Below are 12,839 nucleotides of genomic sequence, written 5' to 3'. Positions count from 1 at the left end.
TTCAAATAAATATGGTTTAGTTGATTGCAAAAGACAGTTCTAGGAAAAGCTGCAGGTGGGAATATCTATGGAGATTCTCAATCATTTAGGTCTTGGTGGTTCTAAAGGTGCTTTTCCAAAGGGCAACTAGACTTTTCTTTCTTGATATTTCCTTGAAAACTTTTTACTTCTCACCCAAGAAGCTTCTTCAGTTCTGACTTCTTCAGTCAGAACCGAAGAAGCTCCTTGAATGAGAAATGAAACATTTTCAAGGAAAAAAACCCAAGCAAGTTCAGTTGCTTTTTGGAACAGCGTCTTGGGGACTTCAAATGGGAATGTTTTTTTTCATCGGTCTAAGGTATTTATAATACATAAAATTGTTTTTGCATTTCATATTATTTTCATATTCAGTCCTATCCTTCTGTAATTATTTTTATTTATATTAGAAAAAATGTTGCTGAATTGTGGGTTTTAAATGATGCTCAACTCTATCTCCATTCTTCTGTTGGTTTCATGGACCTGGAATCTGTGTCTGTTTTCTCTTACTTTCATTTCTGTAGCTCATTCTTGCTTTTTACCACTTAGTCTTCTTACATTCAAATCATACATATTTCATATGCCATTCTTTTGTCAGATAGCCCATAGATATGGCATCTGCCTATCATGGTTTAGTCCTTTGGCTGGGTTACTAAGTCACTACCTCATGCAGCATTCCCTATTAATGATAAGGACAGAATTCATAAACATTTGGATACTATACTCTCAATCAAAGTTTAGTTTTACTCCCAGTTAGAAAATGCATGTAATATACAGATATATGCAGGATGAAACCAATTTTTTAGAAAGCCCAAAACAAATTGGTTCTCTAGAAATAAGCTGTCTTTACTTGCCAACTTCCCAAACACCTTGACATTCTTCCCTTTATAAAAGCACTTCCAGAAGAAGGGAGAGATTTAGCAAGGTCTTCAGCCTTCGCATTTGGACCAAGAAGAAAAGAAGAAATTAACAAAACTTTTCCTATTGCAAAGATCTAAAAATGTCATTAAGGAACACGCCTATCAGACAGCATCAGCTGAAGAAGCAGAATTTCTCCTGAAAAAAATCTTATTTGGAAGCAAGTTCTGTTGCCATCAATTACACTTCTAAGTGTATGTATCCCAGATGATAACAAAAATGTGAGATTTTAAAGTTAATAGTTAAACTAAAACAATGCAATTCAACAAGGAAATTGAACACACTAGGCTTTTACCAGACTTTCAGACTTTTCTTGCTAATGCTTAGAAACCATTTGGTGTGTTGATGAGAAGAACCACATAATAAGAATGCTTGGAATATTTTTGATGCAGGCTAAATATCAGCTTACTAGAGGAAAGTGTTTGGTAATATTAACAGAAATAACAGGCTAATAGGCACAAGACTTTGGGGTATCCATTATCCATTAACCATATGTTTTGCTAATTAAAGAAAATAACAATTAATCCTACTTTCCCAAGTAAATTCGGAGTTCTATAAGTTATCTGATTCTTTGTGGTGAGGGATTTCCATTAGCTAAAAGGAGGAAAGAAAAAAATGGTTTTAAACACAATTCTTAGGAATGATTATATTTTGTTGGGGAAAGTGAAAAATGGCTATACATCAAATCACTAAAGAGATTGTTGAAAATACCTCACAAAAAGCCTAGGAAAAGATGCAACTGCTTTAATGGGAGCTGCTTCTCATCTATTCCCATTGATTTCAGTAAACTTTTGCAAAGGACTTGCACAGCCCTAATATTGAAGAAATATAAACAAATAAATAAATTGGAGAGAGAATGAAAATACAATTTTGTAAATTGTGTCATTGGGGAGGGTAAATGTTAACATGTCAAAATGGATATAGGATCAATTTATGCATTTGCCTCTAATCAAACTGTCAGGCAAGGATTACAGAGGGAGTGAGATCCTCTGAATACAGTGCTATTTGTGGACAAAGAGAAGGCTGAACTATTTATGGAGGCAAATTAGCACATTTCCAAATGATTAACCATGAAGAGAATATTATGTTTGTTTGTTTACTGTATTTATATCCTGCAATAATCCAAGATCCTCATCTGCTCACATATTTAATATAAAAAAATAAAACTACTATCTACAGTATGATTAATGCAATAAAACTAATAAAATAACAGCCATAAATCCCCAGTCCAAAAGACTCTATACATCATAAAATAAAATAAAGTAAAATGGAACAAAAGATGTTGCAGTGCATGAACATCAATGCTCTCCAAAGTCATTTTCTTTTTACCATCTTCATGAAAACTTAAGGAGGAGAGATCTAGGCTGATTCTGGGAGACTCTTCCAGAGCCCTGGCAGCACCGGGCCCTGGTTGTGGCAGGACATAAATACAGTAAAGAAATGGACAAACATGATATTCTGTTCATGCTTGGTCATTTAGAAATGTGTTAATTTACTTCCATAAAAAGTTTGGCCCTTTTTTGTCCACAAATGCCAAGGGGTCTTACTCCTTCTGCAGTCCTTCTCTGACAATTTGATTAGACTTGTAGCTTTGCTCCCTTCACCTTTTAGAAATGTAGGTCAAATAAGAGTTTTTTCTCAGTCTGATGCATTGTTGGAGTTCCTTCTTGGATTGCAGATGTTCCATTAGGCTATTGGAGAATGTTACCAATACCTAAGTTTTGGAGAAGTGATGTTCAGTGATTAAATGGGATTATATATTTGTTTGTTTTTACTGCTTTGCACACACTTGAATATGGTAAACTGTACACAGATATTTTATAAGAGATTGAGGTCTTGTTTGATTATTTGTCTGATCAGGTGATTATTCTGTCTTATCTGTGTGTTGACTGCTTCTTGTGTAATCAGGGAAAATACTATATGTTAGGATAGCTTGTTGGGTGGGGGGGTGTATTCTTTTTGTGTATGTGCTTGTTGAATTGTGGTTCAGTTTGGGTTATTTGGTTCATAATGAGATGGTTCCAGTTTATGTATGGGTTGATTGATTGCTGTGTGGTTGGGGAATTTTGTTTGCTTTGCTGATGACCGGATTGGATTTGTAATGCTGAATTTTTCATTACATATTTTGACAGCTTCATAAACAGGATTTGAATCAATATTCTTATTAACCCCTATTTGGTCAGAGTATAATGCTTCTAAGAATTTGCTTGTATTTTTCCATTTGACTTTTTCTAAAGTTTGTCATTGTTTTCCAGTTGAAATTCTTCTGAAGATTATCTATATGCAAGGAGATTAGTAAAGTTGTGTTGTGTCTTCTGACAGCTTGTTCATGGATATGTTTTGCTGGTCGTCTGCCTGTTTGTTTACAGATTGGTGCTCATAATATTATTAATACTTTATTGCATTTTTGTTTGTAAATTAGTCCTGTATTATCTTCCTTTGGTACTGGCTTTTGGGGTTCCTTAGTATATTTTGCTGGTTTGTGTTCCATGTCTATTTCCAAATTAAAACATTTTTATTAGTTTATCAAAGTGTAAAATACAAAGGAAAAAAAACACATGCCTTTGATGTAACAATGCAGGGGTCTCCAAAACTCACAACTTTAAGACTTGTGGACTTCTTCTCCCAGAATTCTCCAGCCAGCATTGTGACTTGCCTATAATAATATATATATTTTTAAGGATATCGGTGGGTTGTAGTGCACTTTTTGATGAAATTATAGAAATATTGCTTGCATTGAAATATACTTGAATTTATTTCTATTTTCTGTAATTCCATATGTTGCAATGTGTTATGGTTCATAGGGTCTTCATGAAGCTGAATATGGGTCTTCATCCAGCTCTTCTTTGTGTGTGTTGTTGGGTTGTGCTTTTTAATAATTAATAATTATGCATTAGTATAAAAAGTATTTACTTTTAAATGTCTAATTACAGTGCTCTAAAGCAATGGTCTTCAACCTTGGCAACTTTAAGACTTGTGGACTTCAACTCCCAGAGTTCCTCAGCCAGCTTTGCTCTAGGAATTGAAGTCCACAGGTCTTAAAGTTGCCAAGGTTGGAGACCACTGCTCTAAAGTACAGATCTCAGTTATAAATTACCTAACAAAACTGTAAATTAACATTCATATTACCATCATAGCTGTTTGAGATTAGATTATTTTTACAAGCAAAAAGCTGTATTCTCTCTTTCTTTCTCTTTCCCACAGCCAACATAAATGTGGATATATCAAAGCCTCTGAAAGCCAATATCAGTTTTGTCAAATTAGATCAAATAAAACAATTTCTGAAAAAGCTAAGGCAAAAGAATGGTTATGAGGCCCAGGAGGAAAATGTTTCAGCAACTGATGGTATCCCAAACAAGGATGACACATATACATCCCAGTGTTGCAAAAATAAGATTTCCAACTCTGAAGATCATAGTTATGGAGGGGAAAAAGCTTCACCACAAGAAAACCTATGGATGAGCATTTCCTGTTGTCAGCAATTTTCTATCCATACCACTCAGATTATGGTTTCTGTGGAAACTTGCCCAAATCCCTTTAAACCTCGCCTGTTGGTATCTTTATCCAACCTCAGTGGAAATTTGAATGTCAAAGTCAACTGTAAGACTAAAGGTAAGAACATTGAAGTTATTTTTGTTTATGAAAATGGAATCCTGACAATAGTACAGGTAATCCTCAATTTACAACCACAAATGGGATTGGAACTTCCATCACTTTGTAAAGTGGTCATTAAGTGATTTGGGCCTGATTTTACAATTGTTTTTGCCATAGTCATTAAATGACTAAAGACCTAAAGAATGGATACATAGCTTTATTTTGGGACCACTTCATTCAGATTTTCAGTCAACATACGGAAGTAACCAAAATGAACTTTTTAAAACATTGGTGTCCTCCAGATGTATGACAATAGAAGTCCCTACATCTGGAAGGCACCAAGCTTGGGACATGCCCCAAGTTTTAGCAGTAACCATATTGACAGAGGAGTATTGGAAATGGAAAGCTATATATCTAGAGAGACTCCTGATTGGGAAAAATATTTCTGAAACTGAGGAGAAGGAGACAGGACCCTATTTATTTTGAACAAAGATATTTTTCTTGATGTGTTTTGAGATGTATCTATCAAATAAAATACTCACTGGTTTTTGAAAGCTCGTGTGACTCTACTCTAGACTGTCGTACTTCTCAAGCAGGTAGTACTCTGCTGGACTCATTTTTCCTTTAGATAAGTCTTAATGAGTTGATCTGCAAATATCTTTGGTGTTTCAGAAACAAATACAAATTATATTGATGAAGAAACATACTTGTTTCCCCAAAGCATATCAGGAATAATATTTTTGTCTTGGTTTTGGCTATGCCTTCTATTATGTTTTATTGTTCACTTGGTAATCTCATCACTTTTGGATCCTATTTCTTCTGGACATGGTGGGTTGCACTTTTGCAAGCACTAAACCAACATTTTTCTGTTGGTTGGAGTTCAAAAAATAGTATCTAAAAATTATAGTTTGGCGTCACAGCTATTAGCTATGGTGCCCCACAAAATTTAATTTGCCTGTATAATAGTGAACATACCAAAAAAAGCATGTGGATGGCTCCAGAGCTTTAGAGCAAGGAACCCTCAATACACATGACACAAAGATCTACAGCACTTTGTTTTTTAAAACTAAATAATCTATGAAACATTTTGAATATTGCTTCAGTTTAGAATGGGCTAATCCAGAAAATTAGAATGCCTGATTTAAAGAATAGAACTCAGTCATGTTCTAGAAGAGTTTGCTTTTCATCTTGAAAGATCAGGAGTGCTCTTTTGATCTTACACTATTTTTTGATCATATCTTCAGGGACCTATTATAAGAAGTACAGTAGGCTGTCCAACTATTTTTGGTGCATTTTGTATGACTGTGTCCAAATCTATTTGTTGCATTAATTACACAAGCCTTGGTTTCATCACATCTATTTTATTACTATGTCCCCAACATATTGTATACACTTCTAAAAATGGAACAGTAAGCAAAAAAGCAAACTGTTTTGTCACAGTCATATTTTTTCCTGTTGCTTTGGCCTGGTTACCAATGTTTTTTTTCTAGCCAGGTCAATTGTTTGGCTTAATGTGAAAACTTGAAATGGTTTGCATCCAGGTATTATATTGAATTATTGGCCCATTACCATCTTCCCAATTAAAATTTGCAGAAAATACTCTTACACCCTTAGCTGCATTAGTCAAGCATAGAAGAACATGTTCTCCAGAATTACACTCAAAATTGTGAAATGGTTTCCCTTCCAAGCTTAACTTGGCTTCTATTTTCTTGACATTTGAGATATATCTCATTATTTTTACATTTTAAAATGCTAGAAATTGTTTTACAGTTGTTTTAATGTTTTAATATTTTATTGCTAATTACTTAATTTTTAAATAGTTCACCCTAGGTAATATTTGTGGAAAGCCACTATGTAAGCCAAATAAATAAATGAAAGAAGAAAAAAGAAGAAGAAATAGGGAATGAAGTAAAAGAAACCCATATTTGAATATACTGTATTGAGCCTTCAAATTGAAAGCTTCCACTTTCATTGGTGGAGAAAAAAACTATGGTTTCCCTTGATGTTCCCGAATTTGGAAACTATTATATTGTGTTATTTTAAACAAACTAACCAGTTCAAACCATGTAAAAGTGGTTGCAGATGCAGATTTGTTTGAATGAACTATCATTAGAATAAACACGTTTTCCAAGTTTATGAATGATTGGAAACTGGTTTATTCAGACCCTAAAGTAAGAGCCTTATTATTTCCTGTCCACTTTCCCAGGCAGACCTGAAAGGAAACATGTCATGTGAGCTAATGCTACTGTATTATTTAAGGCTACGTTACAGAATCTTGCAAGTCTGTTCCATTTCTTTTACAGCCTGAGAAGTTAGGGAAGATCTTTTCTGAGTCTCTTTCTCTGCCCATTATGCAGTTTGCAGAAAATACCTTCTCTTATCTGATCATTCCTTAGGCAGCATCCTTTCTCCCTACTTCCCCCCATCTCCCACGGTCTGTCACACTTAACCTTTACGCTTCCCTCAAGGAAGCAGGGGAAACATATCCCTGAGATTCAGCCTCACAATGTTACCTATGGCTTAGCGTTACGCTTTAATTTCGGTCTATGTTGATTTTAATTTAGTGAATAACAGATAAGAGCCAATAAATTCATAAATGATTTGAGATCAGGTTATCTAAAAAGCCCACTGCAAGTTCAGCTAAACTTATAAGTTCAGCTACACTTCTGCGTCAACATTAGAGGCAGGTTTCTTGTCCAAGTAAAAAGATTAAACAGCTGTATACCAGAGGTTTGGCCTATTCTGTAGTAACCCCATTTTTAAACTCCTCATTCCAAGGAATTTAAATTGCTCAATCTTTGCTCAGTTTTTAAAAAAAAAATGTTGAAAATGCATTATTTCCACTTACGATTGGTTTAGTGTGTTATTATCTAAGTAATATTTCATTAGGCAAATATTATATATTTTTATGATTTTTGTATTAAATGTGATTTAAATGTTTCCTTATATATATATCTTTTTAAGCTACATTTTTATTTGTAAGTTAGCCCTGTAAATGGAAAGGAGTAAAAACCTCTACCGTTGCATGACATTAAGAAGAAAAGGCTATGCATCATTTTTTTTTTAAATGAAAACTGTATTCTTGAGAATACCTTTTGATCAGGTATACAATAATTTATTTCAATGAAATGCATGAATGTGAAAAGTATTTGCTAAAAAGAAAAAAGTTCCTATGGAGAATACAAAAGGCAAAGCAAATTAATTTCACATTTTTGCTTCCTTAGTTTTGTCATTTGGAAACATGCAGGTGCATAGAGGCAGATAGACCAAACTTTGGGAAGTGAGAGCAATAGTAAAAGGAATATGTTAATAAAGGATAACTCATATGCAATAATTTAGACAGAAAATTTATTTATTTATTTTTTAAATAACTCCTTTTAAACATCCTGGTAAATCAGTAGTACAGTTTCATTCTATTCCATTCCATTTAATAGATCATTGCTTATTCTAAAGGAGGGTATTTTATTTCTAAGCCCAAACTAAGTATAGTTGAAGATAAATTGCAGTAACTTCATTTCAAATGAAAATATAAGCTCAAATCTATGTAAGAGCCAATCTCTTTTTATATTCAACAATTTTATGGCAGTGTTTTTGAACTGAATAAAGCTGATTTTGGCATATGAAACTAATATGTAAATACTTCACAGTGTTTCAGGTTTTTACAATCACATAACCATGGTGACCATCTGCACCAGCTGCATTTTACGAATTATTTGCTGAAGCAAATGGCATACAATGACAAAAAAAACCCGTCCTCTCAGATGTACTTGTTAAAACAGACAAAATAGCTTTGCTTGCCTTTTATACAAAATGGCCATCTGTTGTACAGATGTTATAATAACCAATGACTTCAGATTCAATAATTGTAGAAATTTTTCATTAAAACCTCAACAATTTGCACTTGTTTACTTGAATCTGCATAATTCTCCCATGAGACAACACAACACACTTGGGGCTTTTTTTAAGTTCTCACTAGCAGTGGCTTTGATCCTTTTTGATGTGCTGACTTTAATAAACATAGTCAAAAGGCGCTGTTCAGAAACATCATGGAAAAAAAAACTACAAAGGAGCAATTATAGCAGCAGAAACTACTCTAATCCCTTACTTACGCAAGCTATTTTTAGTGAATGGCTTTTTTTTCCCTTACAAATTTTATGTGACAGTATTTTATAAACAGTGTAAACGGCCTCTTTTCCAGATGAGCCTTTGTGTAAGAGAGATGGAAGTTGGTTTGTAATGTAAGAGGAATCCTCTTGCGCTGAGAGCCATTTTTTAAAAGCTTCGGTTGGGAATGTGTGAAAAGCATGTTTTCTCCCTCATGGAAGCAAAACAAAAGCTTATGGCCGTGCCTAATGATTTTAACGCGGGCTTCATTAACTGATAACCTTACAGTAAATTATGTTTTCCAGATATTATTCATCAGGAATTTTTATAGCTAGTTTCCTTCCTATTTTGGGAAATATCAAAAATGCATACTTTATGTTCGTTACATGCACTTGCCTCTTTTCTATTGAGCAATCTTCGGCCCTGTTTGATAAATGCTTTGTGGGATCTTGTTGGCTTCTTTTCATAGAAACACATGCAGAGTGTCACTGAAAATGAACAAGGTTTCATATGGATTGGTAAACATAGAGATATGTTCCCTTTGTGAAAACGCACACAATAGTGATGTAGTGTGGCAAGCTAATATATTATATCTTAATGTAAGACAGAATATATTCTTATTACCTGCTCTTTGGCATGTGAATTGAGACCAAAGTTGACTTTGAATGCTGGAAAAACACCCAATTCTACCTAGAATTATTGCTTTTAACAGTAACCAAAATTATCAGAGCAATGCATTTGTTAGTTTGGGTGGATTGGTGGGTGACTGTTCTCAGGGATATCCAGGACCCCGAATTACAAATAATGTTACTTTGGTATTCTCATAAATTCCTAGGCTGCTTCATGCTAAAACCAGCTAAAGTCTCCTAATAGCTTTCAAGGGTATCTCTATATTACAGTGATTCCAATAAAGGAGATGTAAGGTGAGAGAGCCCAAGTACTATGAACAAAAGACTGCTGTTTTGGAAATGGCCTCAATTGACACACAAGGCATAATTGTGCAAAGACTGTCCTGGCCACAGTTTCGACTTTCTGTTGAAGCAGGAACTGTGAGTTCAGGAGAACACTCAAATTATGGGCCAGCTTTATCCAGAACTAAGGATGAAATATCTCTGGAATTAGTCAGCTACTCCATCTTTCTGAGATTTGGCTACTCCATCTTGCTAGGATTTGGCTTAAGCCTCTTCTTCTGCATCCAACCCTAATAGCCTCCAGGTGTTAGGTCAGGACCTACATTACAATTCCATCTCAGCCTGTGGCAAAGACATGCAGTTGAGTATCATCCACAGATTGATGATACCTCACCCTAGGTGATGGATTACCTTTCCCAAAGGCTTCAAGTAGAGCCTAAACAGAGAAAAGGATCAGCCCTGTGATGCTCCACAACAGAGGACATGACCTCGCTCGTAACCAAATTGGATGAATCATTCAGGAAAGAGGAGAATCATTGAAAAACATTGCTCAAACCACCAGCTTTTTCAACCACTCCAAAAATGATTCCATAGTCAATAGTATTCAATGCAGCTAAGAGATCCAATGGGAGCAGGATATTTCTTCTCCTCTTATTATTTTGATCTTGCCAGAGTTTATCAGTGAAAGCAACAGCAACCATTTCTGCACTATACTCAACTGACAGCACAGATAACATTGGACACTTCCTCAGGATCCTCAGGCTCAAATTAATCCCAGATCATCTCACAAGAATTTAGCCAAGTAGCATTCAACTTTGAGAAAAATGTGAGAAACTCTATCCTTCAGATGCTGAGTGAATTCTTTGCAATGATCCAGCAGCCCTTTTTCCAGCCCCAATTTCCCCAACAGGGAATATGTAACTCTAAATAATGCTGCTGTGTGGCTATCTGCATATGCAATAAAAGTAGGATAATCACACTTCACTGCTCTTACTAGCACAGTATAATTACATTTGTTCTTCTTCACTGCATGCCAGTATTGCCTCAGGCATCTCTTCCTTAGCTTCATCTCTTAGAGCTCCTTAGTAAACCAAGGAGTTCTGTTGGCTCAGCAGTTCAGGGACTGGGTGTTTAGGAGCAACCCTGTCAAGCACCACTGCTAACCTCTCATTCCAGTGGTGAACAAAGCACACAACAGAACTGCCTGCCTTTGGAAACTCCCCAGGCATTCTTGGAAACATGTAAGTTCTATTTCTTCTCTTCCAGGCCAAACACTCTCACACACTGTTAAGAGGTCTTATTCTAAAGTTTAAATAATACAGACAGTGGCAGCCAGGATGTGTGTACAGTAGGGAGAAAGGTGTAAGCTTGTTTGCATGATTTCCAAAGCAGTATGTGAGATCATTATAAGGTCACAGTCCAAGATCCAGGACATCAGTGTAGTGTTGGCTTGTCAGCCATACAGTTCCAAGAAGCAGAGATTTCTTAGACAGCAGGTTTAGGATGCAGAGTACTGGCAAGCTGAGAGGTTGTTCCCAATAGAGAACAGCTGGGCAGCGGTGGCTCTTACAGGAAGTTTGCACCAAGCGCAGTCAATGGTGGAAACCAAGGAGCCATGTAGATTTCTGTTTTGCTATGGACCCAGCTCTGGGTGGAGGTCCTGGATGCAGCCACTGGCCAACTTTTGTCTCCTGTTATGTCACCCTTAGATGCCTCTTGAGCCTAGCATTATCTGGGGCACTTTGAGCAGCTTACTTTGTCTCACTCTTTTTTGAATCTAAACTGGCCATCAGAGGTTGGCAGCAAGATCACTCACTTCTCCCTGCAGATGTTTGTGTCACCAGTTAACATCATTGAAATTACAATACCTCCTCGATCCTTCTCAGTATTTCTAGAGGGAAAAAACCCAGATCTAACATGGATATTTTGCTGGTCAAACCCATGATAACTCAGGACAATCTCATGGTATAGAGAATCAGGAAGATGTTTTAACAAATTTCAATCTATACATGATGTACAATGACAATAAAGGCTATACTGTACTAAAGATGGTGTTGAGGAAAATAGGCAAAAAGTGTAATATAAGCAAAGAAGGCTGAAACATTGCTTAAGTCCCAGGAAATGAAATAATATTTGGAAAAGACTCAAGCCTCTCCCTGATTCCCTACATGATGACCATGCAGTTTCTTCTCCTTCAAGAAATAAATTGTGGTAAATTCAAGTAGGGATCAAAGTACGTAACATGGATATGGAGGCCAGAGAACAGTAAAATAACCACTTGTCCTTCAAGACCAACCTCTTATGTGAACTTTACATGCTGTAGAACAAGGTTTTTGGTCATTTGCAGAATCTCCCAAACGACAATCACCAAACCTCCCCTGCTCATTCAACTAGGTATCATTGATATAGGTCTACCCTATAATCCATGATCATGCATAAATAAATATTTATTACATGCAAAACTATATTCCATAAGATGAGCTAGTATTCAGGGTATTCTAAAGCCCCAACACATGAGATGACGTTGTGGAAATATTAAAGTGAGGATTGGCTTGAGCTTTCAAGTCCCTCTTCTGAGAGAGCAGACCACATCTAGCTTCCCATTTTCCACTATACTTCCAGGTTGATGCTCCCTCCTCCTTATTGTTCCTTTCCATTCTCCCACCAGACGACTTAAGGGGCAATTAACTCACCCACCCACCTCTCTTGTCCCAGCTTTCTTTCCACCACACTTTTTGCCTTTAGTTCATAGCTACTCTTTCATTCCACCACTTTCGCTGTAACTACCCATATCCCACACATCAGCTTGCACTCCCTTTAACCCATGCTTCACTTCTTTCTCCAAGCTATATTTTTATCTGATTGGGTTGACCAACGTTCTGCTCAGGAATAGGCTCCTCAGGATTCTTACTACTGATAGACACTCCACCAGAGGATGACCCATACCAATAGTTGTCTCCACACAGTCCTCTGTCACCTTTTCTCTCACCCAAAGGATGATCTACATTAATTATTCATTCTTCACAATCTAGTCTCCAGCATCACATCCAATCCACACTACCTACCACTCCCTGTCTGGTAGAAAATTACACTTCACCTAATTTATTATATTAGAACAAACATCTTCTATTTTATATTTTCCATCTCTAACGATGGTTGTTTGCCTATTGGCTATTATGATGAAGGACTTCTTGCTTGCTCTTTTTTCCTGCAATTCCTCTATCCTCATAGACTTGTCCAGTCACTAATACTTTCTTCCCTGGGCTCAGGTCCTAGGAGCCCTAGATTCTTTCATGT

The 12,839-nt window shown here is 36.1% G+C and overlaps 2 protein-coding genes across 3 annotated transcripts in view; one reads left to right on the top strand and one right to left on the bottom strand.

Annotated features, from left to right (window-relative positions):
- Window positions 1-12,839, bottom strand: part of COX6C (cytochrome c oxidase subunit 6C) — a 121,029-nt gene that overhangs the window by 5,688 nt on the left and 102,502 nt on the right. The window lies entirely within an intron of this gene.
- The window catches only part of VPS13B (vacuolar protein sorting 13 homolog B), a 312,128-nt gene that overhangs the window by 203,123 nt on the left and 96,166 nt on the right, over window positions 1-12,839 (top strand). For both annotated transcript variants that reach the window (XM_087706818.1, XM_087706819.1), the window contains exon 36: window positions 4,138-4,545. In XM_087706818.1, the coding sequence (XP_087562944.1) occupies window positions 4,138-4,545 (408 nt within the window). The remainder of the gene's footprint in view (window positions 1-4,137; window positions 4,546-12,839) is intronic.

Source organism: Thamnophis sirtalis, unplaced genomic scaffold (assembly GCF_051295495.1).
Source record: "Thamnophis sirtalis isolate CommonGarterSnake01/CBP01778 unplaced genomic scaffold, rThaSir2_p1.2 scaffold_2, whole genome shotgun sequence".
In the NCBI taxonomy this organism is placed as follows: Eukaryota; Metazoa; Chordata; class Lepidosauria; order Squamata; family Natricidae; genus Thamnophis; species Thamnophis sirtalis.
Note: the sequence above shows the minus strand (reverse complement) of the source record. Positions and strands in the feature narration are given on the sequence as shown.